The sequence below is a fragment of the Piliocolobus tephrosceles genome, chromosome 9, assembly GCF_002776525.5.
Source record: "Piliocolobus tephrosceles isolate RC106 chromosome 9, ASM277652v3, whole genome shotgun sequence".
Lineage (NCBI taxonomy): Eukaryota > Metazoa > Chordata > Mammalia > Primates > Cercopithecidae > Piliocolobus > Piliocolobus tephrosceles.
Window position 1 is genome coordinate 19,165,936 of NC_045442.1, and position 15,334 is coordinate 19,181,269.

The window sequence follows — 15,334 nt, forward strand, 5'->3', positions numbered from 1 at the left end:
GTATGTCATAGTTTCTTAATTGTGCCCCAATTTGTTGAACATGTAACCCAAATTTTTGCCTTTATGAATAGTGGTACTATAAAAGTATTTGAATAAATTATTCCTCCTTTAAAAGGGCGTTTTAAATTATTTCCTTGGAATATGTTTCCCAAAGTGAGAAGTAAAATACCGACTTTATGGCAACCATCAACTTGTTATTCAAGAGAATTTACTTAAAATGTCACCAGATCAATGTTCTAGACAGTATAGGTAGGTTGATGGTCAGAACAAAGGATGAGATTAGAGTCAGGAGGCTGGTTTTGAAGCAGGCTATGCCCATACCAGTCACACGCCTACACACAGGGCTCTTACCTGCTTGAGACCGGGTTTCTGCATTCGTGGGGGGAGGGGGAGGGAGGTGATAGTATGTGACCTACCTTTTCTTCTTGTTATGCAGATCTGGTAGGTATGTGAACATACTTATGAAACTGAAAAGTACAATGTCAGCACGGTCATTGGAATTATTATCTTTTGTCCCATAGCCCTATCTCTATTAAGGTTTATATGTTTTCATCTTTAAAAAAAATTTTTTTTTAAGAAACAGGGTCTCTATCATCCAGGCTGGAATACACTGGCACAATCATAGTTTACTGCAGCCTCGAACGCCTGAGTAGCTGGGACTGCAGGCATGTGCCACCATACCTGGCTAATTTTTTATAATTTTTTGTAAAGACAAGGTCTCGTTAGGTTGCCCAGGTTGTTCTCGAACTCCTGGCTTCAAGCCATCCTCCCACCTTGGCCTCCCAAAGTGCTGGGATCACAGGTGTGAGCCACTACACTTGGCTCTTAAAATTTTGGAATAAGCCCAAGTACTGCAGATTTTGAGCACAATGTATTAGCCACAGAATGCTATTTGCATGTAAAATACCTGTAAATTTTGCACATAAAAAGAAGTGCATATATTAATCAAATATATATAAACAAGTAGACATGATGGTTCCTTGGCAATGTTTGTGAAACGTGGTTCCTACTGAGGAATGATGATGGCCTGAATGTGTTGAACTTTGTTTCCAGGGGTACCAGGATGTTCGGGATCGGATGATCCATCGGTCCACGAGCCAGGGCTCCATCAACTCTCCTGTGTACAGCCGTCACAGCTACACTCCAACCACATCGCGCTCTCCCCAGCACTTCCACAGACCTGGTAAGGGTGACTGTTCCTGGGATTCACTCTATATAACAAACTGTATTTCTGTGATTTTTTCCCCCTACTATTGATAGCACATTGAAAAACCGATGACTAAACATTTCCATCCCTCTCCCAGAGCAAAATGAAAACTGGTATCCAACTATATTTTATGCTGTACCTTTTCTTGAAACATCAGTCATCCTATGGCTGTGTACATTTTGATTTATTAATTATATTTTGACAGTGAGCTACTGGAAGCAAGGGTTTAAAAAAAAAAAAAAGGATTAACGAAAATATCTTCACTTTGAGACTTAAAATGGAGATCTCCCAAAGAAAATATTTTGATGTGCTTTTTGGGCATACCAACATCATCTAAAATTCAGTATTAGCCATTTTTAACAGATGTGTTATGCTTCCCTTATCTAGGCACGTGGTGTTAGTAAGCATGCTTGGTTAAGCACCTTCTAGAAAGAGGACTCAGGGCTGTTCTTGATCACTTTTAAGATCCTTTCCAACCCTAAGATTTTCAATCAGACTTAGAAAACATAAAATCATTTCCAACTCTAAGATTTTCCATCATACTTGGAAAACATAAAATTATTAGGCATCACTACAGTAGAGAATGTCACAAAGTAGCAGATTTTAGTGGACCTTCATCCACAGAGAATTTAGTCTCTGTGGCTACTAGTGGGTGTCTCCTGTGTGTAGTAGGAGAAGAATGGAGACCCTAGTAAAGATCCAAGATTCCCTGAGAAATAGATTCACAAGGAAGATTCTGGCCTCTAATAAAACTTAATGGTGATAGTGTGCATCTGTGAAGACTTCAGGTTAAGCTTCTTGCTTCTGGATGGGTAGATGAGAACAAACCCATATGCTCCTTTTTTTAAAAAAATACATTGTACAAGAAATAAAACCAAAAGAATTAACAGAATGATAAAAGGCTGCAGTCTTCTCTCTAAGAGCCTAGATTTAATGCTTGCAGATAATTCAAACTATTTGATCCTTTGATAATGTATAATTTTCTCTATGCTGGTAAATATTTATGCTGTTTATTGAATTACATTAAATGAAAGTTCTCAGGAAATTTTTTTCCCTTATTTCATGGGCTACCATATTCATTTTATTCATGCCCAGGACATGGGTCTCAATTTAAGCCCTTATCTATTTGGGTAATAAGAAATCCTTTATGCTGGGCCGGGCGTGATGGCTTACGCCTGTTATTCCAGCACTTTAGGAAGCTGAGACAGGTGGATCACCTGATGTCAAGAGTTCAAGAACCAGCCTGACCAATATGGTAAAACCTTGTCTCTACTAAAAATAACAAAACTTAGCCGGGTGTGGTGGCGTGCACCTGTAGTCCCAGCTACTTGGGAGACTGAGACAGGAGAATTGCTTGAACCTGGGAGGTGAAGGTTGCAGTGAGCTGAGGTCGCGCCACTGCACTCCAACCTGGGTGATAGAGCAAGACTCTGTCTCAACCAAAAAAAAAAAAAAAAATCCTTTATGCTGCCACCCTGCTCATGTACATATGCTGAGGTCACTGAGACCCCAGCCATGGAGTTACCGGAGTGGCGTGGGGTTGTAGGGGCATTGTTGTTCCAGAGACCCCTGAATAGTGAGGGGAGTGGTCAGTCAACACTTCCCTGGTCAGGGAAGCCTCAAAAGCTCATGTCCTTATTGAGAAAGTTTCCATCTGTTCCAATCATGGTTCTGATGCCAATAGACTTTAGAACTTCTCCTTCTCCTTCTTTCCTTTCACAATATATTACATGTATGCCTGATGCCACTCATTAGGCTTTATAGTTATTATTTTGAGGTCTGCCCTTCTAAAGTAAAGCTGGAGGAATTCTGATAGCATACTTGTGATCCATACAGAACACCCCAGAGAGTCCACTCCACAAGTTCTAGATGTCAGATGATGATTTCAAACCCCCTCAGTCTGGGTTGAACTTGAATGGTCCATTCTTCCCGAGATAACTGTTTCCAGCCTCCAGTACTCGTACTGAAGTTCTCGGGATCATATAGACCTCTTTGTCACACGGGGAACACAAACAGGTTTTCCTTCTATGTAGGCAAAATAAAATTCAGCTTACAGTGGGATAAGTGTGCTTAAGAAAAAAACCAAACAAACATGACCCTTACATATAAATACAATGATTGTCATTTTTTTATGTAAGCATTTCAGAGGGTTTTGTTTTGTCAGGTGCTTTTTAAAAACAGCTGTTGTTGAATCTAAATGATGTGTCTGCTACTGGCTGAACAGAGACCATCCGGGTGACCATTTCTTCTCACCAAAGCCATTTATTCTCAGAGAGTGACTCTGTACCCACCTGAACCTCTTTGCAAACTCTCCCCCACTTTGCCTCAGCCTTAGCAGGTGCATTCTTAACCCTTTCTCCTTCCTCCCTTTTCAGCCTCCTGATTAACGTTCTTTATTTTGTTTTCCCTTGGAACGATGGCACTTTCCCTGCTCCTGTGTTAATTTCTGTTCTTCTTTTCTGTTTCCACTGTGCCCTGCCCCTGACTCCTTGCTGCACAGAGCTTTTGTCTCCTGGTGTGCAGAGGTTGTCGTACCTGCGCACCAGCAGCCTCAGCCCCACCCACAGCGACTCCCGCCCCAACCCCCCTTTCCGACACCACTTCATTCCCCATATCAAAGGTAAGGAGGCAGGTTTCTCCAGGCAGCACCCTGCATAGTGGAGATTTATTAGCACCCTGGGAAGGCTAATAAGGTGTATCTCCAAGAGTTAGTGCCGAGCTTTTGAGCTCTCAGCATGCCTGCGTGTGTCATGACTATACCCCACAGTTGTCTTAGAATGGGCATAGCATCTCTCGTTGGGAGAAATATGTCACTTCTAAGGGCTCTAGATGAAGAAGCAGGAAGTATGTTTAAGACCATAAAATTTATTATCCACTACTTTGAAAAAAGAAAAAAAATATATATATATATTATTATTTTGTTTTTGGATGTATTGAAACAAAATATAATATATATAATTGGAATATTTTCCTGGGTTCAATATGTAACAGGTCTCAGCAAAACACAATAGTGTTTAGTAACAGATATACAAAAGTTGTCTTACAGGTGATAAACTATAACCATATTAACATGTTTGGGCAGCATTAAAAGATCTATGGCAACATCAGTGTTTCTCCTTGAGCTGACTCAGAGCAGTCGTCTTTTGATTTGTCCTAACTCCCACATGATGGAGAAGAGAGGCTTTGCCTTCTGTTTTCTGTTCCTGCCTCACATTTCTGCCCCATCCCTTCATTTTCATCATTGTCGGCAATGCTTCTGCAGCCGTCCTCAGCTGGGACTCTCCACACTGGGGGAGCCGAGAGCCCTGACGAGGCTATGAAGGGGTCATAATTTAAAATTAAGTAGGAGTTCCCGGAATGGTGCGAACTTGATTTGAACCAAATTAACCGACAGTAATAGCTGCAGGATGGAGGAGGAGGCAAGCACAGATGTTATCACGGGTCTTAAAACAGTCCTAAAGGACTCTTAACCACGTGCTGCTCCGCGTGTCATATCCCTGATGCTTCCATTGAGGAGCTTGTTCTGGTTTACTGAATTTTCATTGTCAGTCTACCCAAGCTTTTTCTTTGTGCTCACTTGGTTGTTGAGTGGCTGAATCCTAAAAGGTACACGTACTGTACTTATCAGTATGCAGTGATTTTATAGATTTGCTAATTTCAGCATTCTCTATGTTTTGAAAATAATATTGCTTATTGAAGCAATCATGCTTATCAAAGACACACATGCCTGGAGTTAAGGCACACGTGCCATTTGCCATTAGCAAATTTTTTGATAGGTACAACACTCTCTAAAACCCTTGACAGATTATTTTACTTTATTTTTTTTTAAATTTTTTTAATTTTTTTGACACAGAGTCTTGCTGTGTCATCCAGGCTAGAGTACAATGGTGCAAACTTGGCTCACTGCAACCTCCGCCTCCCAGGCTCAAGCGATTCTTATGCCTCAGCCTCCTGAGTAGCTGGGATTACAGGTGTGCACCACCACACCCAGCTAATTTTTGTATTTTTGGTAGAGACAGAGTTTGGCTATGTTGGCCAGGCTGGTCTCAAACTCCTGGCCTCAAGTGATCCACCTGCCTTGACCTCCTAACGTGTAGGATTACAGGCGTGAGTTATCATGCTCAGCCAACAGATTATTTTAAATTATGAGTGCTAATTAGTATTTTTTGGGGAAAATTTTTATTTATAAAATGTCAAGATGATACTTTAGAGAATGTTTATAAAATCATAAAGAAATTATGCTGGTTTTTTGTTGTTGTTGTTGAGACGGAGTCTCCTCTGTCACCCAGGCTGGAGTGCTGTGGCCGGATCTCAGCTCACTGCAAGCTCCGCCTCCCGGGTTCACGCCATTCTCCTGCCTCAGCCTCCCGGGTAGCTGGGACTACAGGTGCCGCCGCCTCGCCCGGCTAGTTTTTTGTAGTTTTTAGTAGAGACGGTGTTCACCGTGTTAGCCAGGATGGCCTCGATCTCCTGACCTCGTGATCCGCCCGTCTCGGCCTCCCAAAGTGCTGGGATTATAGGCTTGAGCCACCGCGCCCGGCAGCAGTTGTATGTTTTAAAGAGACTTTAATATAGCAGCCATTAGTCAAATTAAGATTTTGGTTATTTCTGCTGAGGTGGGCAAATTGCTTGAGCCCAGGAGTTCAAGACCAGCTTGGGCAACGTGGCAAAACCCTGTCTCTACCAAAAACACGAAAACAAAATTAACCGGGCTTGGTAGTGCATGCCTGTAGTCCCAGCTACGCAGAGGTTGAAGCAGGATTGCTTGAGCCCAGGAGGTGGAGGTTGCAGTGAGTGAGCCAAGATCGAGCCACTGCACTCCAGCCTGGGTGACAGAGCAAAACCCTGTCTCAAAAAAAACAAAAGAAAGAAAAAAAGATTTTGGTTATTTCTGATATTTAAGAAAAAAATACATTATTGATTCATTAAAATGTAAACTTCCTCACTTGGCTATTATATGTTTCAACTTTTAGAGAGAGACTTTTTGTAGAAAGAAAAGTGTCACAGGCCCTATAAAGTTACACAGTTTGTACAAATAACACAGCACAAAGTGTCAATAGCTGGTCAGTGACTAACACTACCTCATGTCCATGAGTAGCCATGTGGACAGTTGAAAAGCCCATGGACACCGGAATCTTGGGTTCAGATATCTCTGTTACTTGCTAGCTGTGTGACCTTGTGTGACCTTGGGCTGCTTATTTATCCTGTTGAGTGTCACTTGCCTACTCTATAAATCAGGAACAATGAGTCATACTCCTACATCACGAGGTGAAGTATCTTGGTGTGGAGCACACCCACCTTGGTCAGCGTGGTGCTCTTAAACTGCTTTTTTTTGTTGTTTTTTTGGAGACAAGAGTCTCACTCTGTTGCCCAGGTTTGCATGCAGTGGCATGATCTCAGCTCACTGCAGCCTCCGCCTCCCGGCTTCAAGCGATTCTCCTGCCTCAGTCTCCCGAGTAGCTGGGATTACAGGCATGTACCACCATGCCCGGCTAATTTTTGTATTTTTAGTAGAGACAGGGTTTCACTATGTTGGCCAGGCTGGTCTCAAACTCCTGACCTCAAGTGATCTGGCCATATCAGCCTCCCAAAGTGCTGGGACTACAGGATTGAGCCACCGCGCCTGACCTTCAATGGATTTTGATGCCACGATTCTGTTCACTTTTCACAGCATTCTTGGGAAATGGACTCAGTGAGGAGACCAAGTATGGAGGCCCTGGCTAAGTAACTGTCCAGGGGCTCACCTCTAGGACATGGCAGTGCCTGAACTAGACCCAGGCCCCCTCCTCCCCAGGAGCGCTCCTTCATATGAGGGCCATGCGTTTCAGTATAAATATGTGTGAAGATAATTTTTAAAGCACACTTTTGTTTTTCATCCCTTTTAGCCAGAAAATTGCATTCTTATTGAGTCTTAGACCAAGAATTATCCTGAGTCATTTAGATCACAAAATTAAGAAATATTTACTTTTCCATAAAAATATTAAATGAGTATAAAAATTATGGCACCCCTATGTTCCTAAATGGTGCTTTATTAAAAATGTAAATATACATTCTTTTCTGTTTTCAGTCTGCATTTGAAGTTTTTGACACCGTCAGATATTCTGGATTTAAATGATAAAAAGCGCTAGGCCAAAAGCAATTAGTGACCCTGAACTTAAAAACATCTAATAGTCTCTCTCCCCTTTTCTTTTTACTAGACATGTGCCTATAGTTTGTTCATATGAAATAGTCTTTATGCTTCAGATGCAAAGTGTAATGTATATAACAGTATATACTTAGTTTTTCAATCATAGATACATGGTGGAGATTTTGTACATTAAAGATATTGCTTTAAAAGCCTAGTGTGTTTGGCTAAATGCCAATTCTCCAAGGAATTACATCTTAGTTATTTTGAAAAACATGTATCCATTTAAATGGAAGACCTCTCTGGCACTTAGAAATTTCAGAATGGGGGGAACCTATAGCCATTGAATAACATATCCAAGATATCTTTGAGATAAGTCAATGTCTTCCAGGGTTTTTTGTGGCCCTTCATTGACTTTTATCTTGGAGCTTGTCTTGGAGCTTGAGGGAGTTTTTCTTGTTTGTTTGTTTTGTTTTGTTTTTAATGGATGTGAGCTGGGAGCTTGACCAAAGGTAGGATGTCCATCTCAGAGGCAGGGGGCGCCATTTGCCACTCTGGCAGCCGGAAGCCCAGCCTTCCATTGCCCAAGTCCACTTCCTGGTCCTTGTTTCTGCAGTGTGTGACCCAGGCCTGGGGTCACTGAGCTGAGGACGCCTGCATGATTGTAAAGCTGAGATGCACGGCACAGACTGTTTCTCTGCTTCACTGGCTTCTCCATTCATTTTCCATAACATCCATTGTTGGTTGGGTGTATCTTTATTTCTGTCCTCCAAACTTCCTTGTAGCCTCATTCTATCTTAGTATATCTTTGGGCCATTTGGGCAACCTTGTGCCTAGAGATTTGGAAAAACCATTTTCACTTTGTTTCGGGCTTTGTTTGTGAAGTGTCTGCTAAGTTTCTCTTCCTTCCCCTTTGAAATACTGCTAGACATGACATTCTGTGTCCATGAAGTATAAATTGGATTTCTGAGCAGGAGGGCTACATATATTAAATCTCTTTGAAAGGAATCTTTCCTCTTTTGCTATAAATACGAGTTGCCATGATGTAAATATATATTTGACACTTGCTGAAGGAAACTGTAACTCTTATTGACGCTTTAGACAAGAACCGGCAATCTTAAAACTGTCACAAAATTCTAGATGCTGCCAACTTATCTTAAGGCTCCCTCAAGATGTTCATTTATATTTGGGGATGTAAGCACTCTGAGTCCAGAAAGCTAGGCAGTGCTCCAACAGGTCCCCACAGCAGAACTGCACACCCCCATCTCTATTCGCTTGTCTTAGAATTAGTCACTCGGGCTCTCATGGTGCCAAAAAGAAGAATGAAAGTGGAGACAGGCGTTTAAATTTGTTAAGTACAGTGAGAGTCCTGTAAGTGAATGCTCCCCCGAGGTCTAAAAAATTGGCTTACTAGGGTAACAGGAAAGGAGGTAAAACTGAAGGCCAAGAAATAGAAATAGAAACATAAATAGAAATATAGTAGCTTGTCACTACAATAGATAAGAACACTAACAACTTAGGGTGGCCCAATCTGAGGACTTAAAGGAACAAAATAGCCATGAGTGTGATATATATATATATATATACTATTGTATTATACACAGCTACAAACACACACACACACACACATACACACACACAGTAGTTTTGTTTTTTGTTTTGAGACAGAATCTCACTTTGTTGCCCCGGTTGGAATGCAGTGCTGCGATTTCAGCTCACTGCAATCTCCACCTCCCAGGTTCAAACAATTCTCCTGCCATAGCCTCCTGAGTAGCTGGGATTACAGGTGTCTGCCATCAACACCCGGCTAATTTCTGTATTTTTAGAAGAGACAGGGTTTCACCATGTGGGCCAGGCTGATCTCAAACTCCTGACCTCAAGTAATTCACCCATCTCAGCCTCCCAAAGTGCAGGGATTTCAGGTATAAGCCATCATGCCCGGCCTATTATTTTTAAACAGTATCTTGTTCTGGGTTGATAGATGATGACAATGATGGTGATAATAATGATATCTTCCAAATATGAGATTTCATCTGGTATGTCACACATTACTTTGTCTAAGTAAGGAACTATGCACAGATGACCTCTTAGGGCCCCCATCAGTTATTTCCTGCCGGGGTTAGGTTCAAAGTTTTATCATTTAAATAGGGTGTTGGCCAGGTGCAGTGGCTCACGCCTGTAATCCCAGTATTTTGGGAGGCCAAGGCAGACAGATCACTTGAGGTCAGGAGTTTGACACCAGCCTGGCCAACATGATGAAACCCTGTCTCTACTAAAAATACAAAAATTAGCTGGGTGTGGTGGCATATGCCTATAATCCCAGCTACTTGGGAGGCTGAGGCAGGAGAATCGCTTGAACCTGGGAAGCAGAGGTTGCAATGAGCCAAGATCGCACCACTGCACTACAACCTGGGCAACAGAGCAAGACTCTCGTCTCAAAAAAATAAAAAAAAAAAAAAATAAGGTGTTTAATTTAGAAAAGGGAAAGAGGCCTCTTCTTGAGAATTTTCTTCCTTTTTCTTTAGAAATGCCCAAAATTTGTCATGCCTTTGGTATTTCAAGGGCTAAGAATTTGGTACCTAGAAACATTATCTATTCCAAAAACTTATTCCCCAGTGAGCGGTTGTGATATGTGGAAAGCACATTCGGCAGAATTGCTGAGATGGGTGTGTCACTGGGTCTCTCTTTACCTGATTTTTAAAAATGCTTTGTGGGAAGTTTTAAATGATTACAGTTAAATCTACTTATAAAATTTGAACATACTAGTGTTTTTTTTTTTTTTTTTCAAACAACTAGAGAGGTGAATGTTTGCTGAAGCCATCCAGCCTAATATAGAACCACACCCAACTGGTGACAGCATTCAGCCAGAATCCACTCCTTGGGAATTCAGACAGCTACTCCATAACCTCTGAGAGGCTTTGACCATATTCAAGAAGTGAGGGGCTTCTAGAGGCACTGGCCACCAGAGGGTCTTGTTGATAGGAAGATTTTAATCCCTGGACAAATGTCTAATTCTAATAACCTTAAAGTTTGTGTCCTGCATATGCAGATATTTTTGTGCGTGCGTGACACAGGCTAATAATGATAAAAACTGATTTAATGGGGGTTCATTTGATTGTGTATTATAACCAAAACCTATGAGAACTTTCCTGGAAACATCTGTTTTCTACAAGGACAGTGGAGGTCTGTGTGAAAGAACAAAAGCAAGCAGCAGTGTGGTTCAGAAGCAGTAGCAAAAGTTGAGACCCGGTATACCTTCTATCGAGAAAAGACCATAAGAATGATTCTGTTTTTCAGTTATGGATTACCCTTGTTAATAATTTCTAATGTTCATAGGATTAAATCATTTTTCTTCAGTGAAACAATTAAATTGGAGCTGTCAAGGATTGGCTGTAATGGGGAAGTTATAAAAGGGGTTATCCCAGTGCTGTATACAGTAGGTCTTTACTTATCATCATCAATAGGTTCTTGGAGACTGTGATTTAAGAGAATTGATATATTAAAATAAGAGTCTAGTTTTTCCCCTCATCAATGTTGTGATGAAACTAGGTTGAAATACACAACGTTCTTCAAGGACCTGCTATATGTTGTTTTGCTTAAAATTGCAGTTTCCAATAACCTATTGATGTTAAGTGAGGACTTAACTACACTAACATCTGGCTTCCTTTAATTTAGAGATTAGAGAAAATTGATGGTGAATCTTGCCATGGTGTTTGCTAAATTAGGCCAATAAATAGCTGTGGAGGTAATTAATTGGCCTCCTTCAATTATTCATTCACAGACATTTATTAAGCACTTACTCCTGGCCAGGTGGTACACTGAGCACTGATGATGATAAATGAGACTGAGTTTTAATTCAGCAACAGGTTTAAAACACTATTTCCTTCTAAATGCAAATCATAATCTTCCTTCCCCTGTTTTCCTCTGTGTTTTTTATACTCATTTTTTCCTGATGTGAACTAGTTACTTCTCTTTAGAAGAGGGTTAAATAAGATAACATTTTTATAAATTAGCTTAATAGGTCAATTGTTTGGGATGATATTTCATAATTTTGGGGAACTAATATATGATTTAAATAATAAAGTCAACATTATAACATATTTGGGGCTGGCTGCTAAACCGACTCTTGAGAAGAAAAGACAGAAGTTTCAGAACACCAATAACCAAAAGCCAGGAATCTAAATTCGACTCAGTAATAGACACAGATCCCATATTTGGAATATCTTACTGCCCATTTAGTGTAGATCTATACTCTGGTTACTTAAAAATGTATATGCTGAGACATTAAAATTCTCTTAAATGTATTTTAGAACTCTAAAAATTGACATATTTCACACTTGACTAGATAGATTTAGAAAAATTTGACCTGAAGCAACTGGCCAGAGCTCTATTTTCTGATGATCTATGATTTATTTGAAATTATTATTATTAATAGATAAATAAATTGAACTTTATCAAAATTTTTAAACTTTTGTGTTTCAAAGAATTCCACCAAAAAAGTGAAAAGACAGCCTATAGACTGGGAGAAAATATTTGCAAATTCATATTATTTCTGATAAGAGACCCGTAGCTAGAATATATAAAAAGCTCTTACAACTCAATAGTAAAAAGCAATTACCACTACTAATTGATTGAGCTTCAATAGTCCTACATCTTCTGGTGTCTTCTTGAGACAAATGTTTGCCCAGACCTAGGGTAGGAGGACAATTTAGGCCAGTTGAAAATCTCTTTCTAATTTTGCACAAGCTACATCAGTTCATTCCGGCCATTCTCCTGGTCAGAAGGGAGTGATGGTGGATATGGTGGCACTTAAGGCTTTTGCAGCCACCTTTTTGCTCTTTTCCGGCCTGGTCCCTGTTCTCTCCTCCAAGTGCACCATGCTGTCCAGACAAGGTGACCAGTCCTGTTGCTCCCCCAGACCACATCCTTCTCATGACATTCCAGCCCTTTCTCGTGACATTGCAGCCCTCTGGAATATGGGCTTCCCACCCTCCCATTCACCTGCCCTCTCACCTGGTGAGCTTACTCTTTGATGCCCAGCTTAAACCCAGCTTGAAGAATTGGTGGCACCTTCATCTGAGTGTCATAGCGTTTTTCTTATGCCTCAGAGTAAACAATTACATGTCATTATGTGGTATTTCAGTCTGTCTCCTTAGATAGCCCCTAAGTCCCTTGAGGGCAGGGAGTGTATCTCATTCATCTATTTGTCCTCAGTAGTACTCAGTGTCCAGCCATAGTAGGTGTTCAATAAATGTTTCAGTGATTGAATCATTGGCCTGGGTGGAGCCTCATCTTTGAAGTGAAAGGTGGGGAGAGGTATAAAAGGTGGGGAGAGGAAATACCTGGCTGTGATACGGGTCTGACTCTATCTTGTATATTTCAAAGTGAGGAAAACAGAAACATATGCTGCAATTGAAGGCACTTTGTATTCCTAAGGGGAAGGACTTGGTGACCACACAGGTTCCCAGACTTAACCTTCAGATCGGAGAAACCTCTGCTAATTGCCAGCTGCTGCCATCATGCTTGAGAGTGATTTGTATTTGGGTTTGCCTAGCCCGCTCCTTTACACGCTTGGGATTTAACCATCTGACAACTGATCCTGAATCATGAGCAAGCAGCTTTCCATCCCTTCTAGTGTCCCCTCCCTTTAATCGATTTGCTGCGAGCTCACAGCTTTCAATGCATGCCATTGGAATGACGCACCTGACCGCTAGCTGCTTCTAACCCAGCTCCACCTGAGTTCAAATCTCTGTAACGGAAAACTAAACCTGATATCACCTTTGCAAGTCAAGTTGATAAATTGAGTTTCTTTCTTTTGTTTCTCCTTTTTGATGAACCTCCTTCCGGTCTGTTGTTTTGAATTTTTATTACGCTTGCTTTGTTTTCTTTGTTTCTCTCTCCCTTCTCTCATTTTGTTTTTTCCATTCTTCTCATTGGAGGCAATGAGCCGTCCAGCGGCCGGAACTCCCCTCTCCCTTACCGGCCAGACAGCCGCCCTCTAACTCCAACTTACGCTCAGGCCCCTAAACATTTCCATGTTCCAGGTAGGAGCTGACACAGTCTGTGTCTTGGTGTCCTGTCACAGTGTAGAATGTAGCCTTGTAACCTCGTCTCGTCTCATCTCTCATGCTCTTTTAAATGGGATGCACAGTTAACAAACCCTAAATTGCAGGATCTGACCTAGGGGGCCTTTCAAAAGTTTTATGTGTTAAATGCCAGGATTACCTTGAAGGTTTATGTTTTCTCAAATAATTTTTGAAGAGTGTGGGTGATGGGTAAAAACAGTTGAGTTGTTTTGTTTTGCTTTTTACTAAAATTTTCATTGTACCATTTTATCATTGCCTTCTGAGATACCTTTCTGTGGTTTGCTGTCATTGACTAATTATAGCAATGGCAATCTAGTTATCTTCTCGTCCAAAAGATTGAACCACAGTATCACCTGAGAGAATACTTTTCTATTTCCTGTTTTTCTCTAATGTGGAGACTTTCTCCAAGGACTTTTCAGAGAGATGTAGAATTGGGTGAATTGGTTGGTCTTTCTGCAGCGCAGCATAGACTAACCACCTCCACAGCCCATGAAGATATCTTGCAATTTAGGCTTGGTGCTGCAAGCTTTGCTCTAGTAGTCACAAGCATTTGCTGTCATAATACAAATAGTAATTTGACATCAGAAGCTGAAATAATCAGAGCCCATTAATATAATATCTTAATGTTTAGAATCAGCTCACTTTGTAAGGACAGGATTAGCTGTCAGAGGTAATAATATTATATTTCTACCAGCAGTTTATTGTTTTTTGCTTTGTTTAGCTACTGAAAGTAGTTTAATAAATTACCCACTATATTAACGTAAGTGTACATATTTAGAATCTATAACTATATTTTTTCTTTCGCTTCTCAACTTAATAAAACAGAGGAAAGTTCACTGAGCTTTGTGTCACTTAGTCGGGACTGTCCTTTCTAAAAACGTTTAATTGAATCTTGAAAATTAATGTTCTGTATTTGGGATTTTTCACATAAAAATGCCCCACCAAGATACAGTGCCCACGGTTCTGGGGAAACAGAAACCTTTTGAAATTTCATGAGTATTTATAGTTAAAGCAAAGTGGTTCCATAATCCAATGGGGTCTGTAAAATATATAAATAGTGTTTAGCATCTCTTTTCTTTTTCATTCATTCATTCTTTTTTAAAAAAAATTGGCCTGTATAAATTAGGATTTGTTGAACATCCCATCAGTACACAAGGCTAGCCTTGAACATAAAAAGTTTCTATGTTTTTTTTTTTTTTTTAAAAAACCTTTTGATTTTTCTACATTGCTTTCCACTGTTCCACTCATTAGTTGAAAAGTAAATTGAGCCACTGGTATCTACTGGGGGCTCAATTTCTAGACAGTAGCAATTTGGGGATTTTCCCCAAACTGGTTATGTGTTTCTCACCATAAGAGTACCTCCACTGCTTGCATTTCTTCCTGTTTTAATCCCACTTTCAACGAAGTGTGTATTTGAAATAAATGGCTCATGAGTTAATCACATCTTTATATATCCTAAGATGTATTACGAAGGCTTCCATAACACTTGCATATGGTAAGCCACTCATTTCTATAATTTTTCTTCCAATAAACTCAATCTTTGTAATACAGAAATTAACCTTCTGGGTTATTGTTGTTCAAGATCTTCAGTTTGATTTGCCCTTTGGTTGATCTGTTTTTCCCATCGCTGAACTGGTTCCCATAATCACACACCTTTGCTTTTCATTTCCACAGATCAAGGGATCAACATTTACCGAAAACCACCCATCTACAAACAGCATGGTAAAACCCGCTTTCCTCTGCGTAGCTTTTAAATAGCAAAGTCAGCTGAACTTCTCTTTGCTGTCCTCTGAAAGGCTTTTCCTGCTGCTGCTTTTGAGAGTAAAACTGGTGCATCCAGCATATTATGCCTTTCTGGTCTACTAAGATGTAAATATTGTGAAATTGATTTTCCTGGATGGAGAGCACTTAGCTTGA

At 40.5% G+C, this 15,334-nt stretch overlaps 1 protein-coding gene across 7 annotated transcripts in view; it reads left to right on the plus strand.

Moving 5' to 3' along the window:
• ABLIM1 (actin binding LIM protein 1) overlaps positions 1-15,334 on the plus strand; it is a 257,200-nt gene that overhangs the window by 221,159 nt on the left and 20,707 nt on the right. For 4 of the 7 annotated variants that reach the window (XM_023206652.2, XM_023206653.2, XM_023206657.3 and 1 more), the window contains 3 exons: positions 1,054-1,183; positions 13,271-13,375; positions 15,092-15,139. In XM_023206652.2, coding sequence (XP_023062420.2) covers positions 1,054-1,183; positions 13,271-13,375; positions 15,092-15,139 — 283 coding nt within the window. The remainder of the gene's footprint in view (positions 1-1,053; positions 1,184-13,270; positions 13,376-15,091; positions 15,140-15,334) is intronic. The other 3 variants (XM_023206658.3, XM_023206656.2, XM_023206655.2) reach the window with 1 other exon arrangement.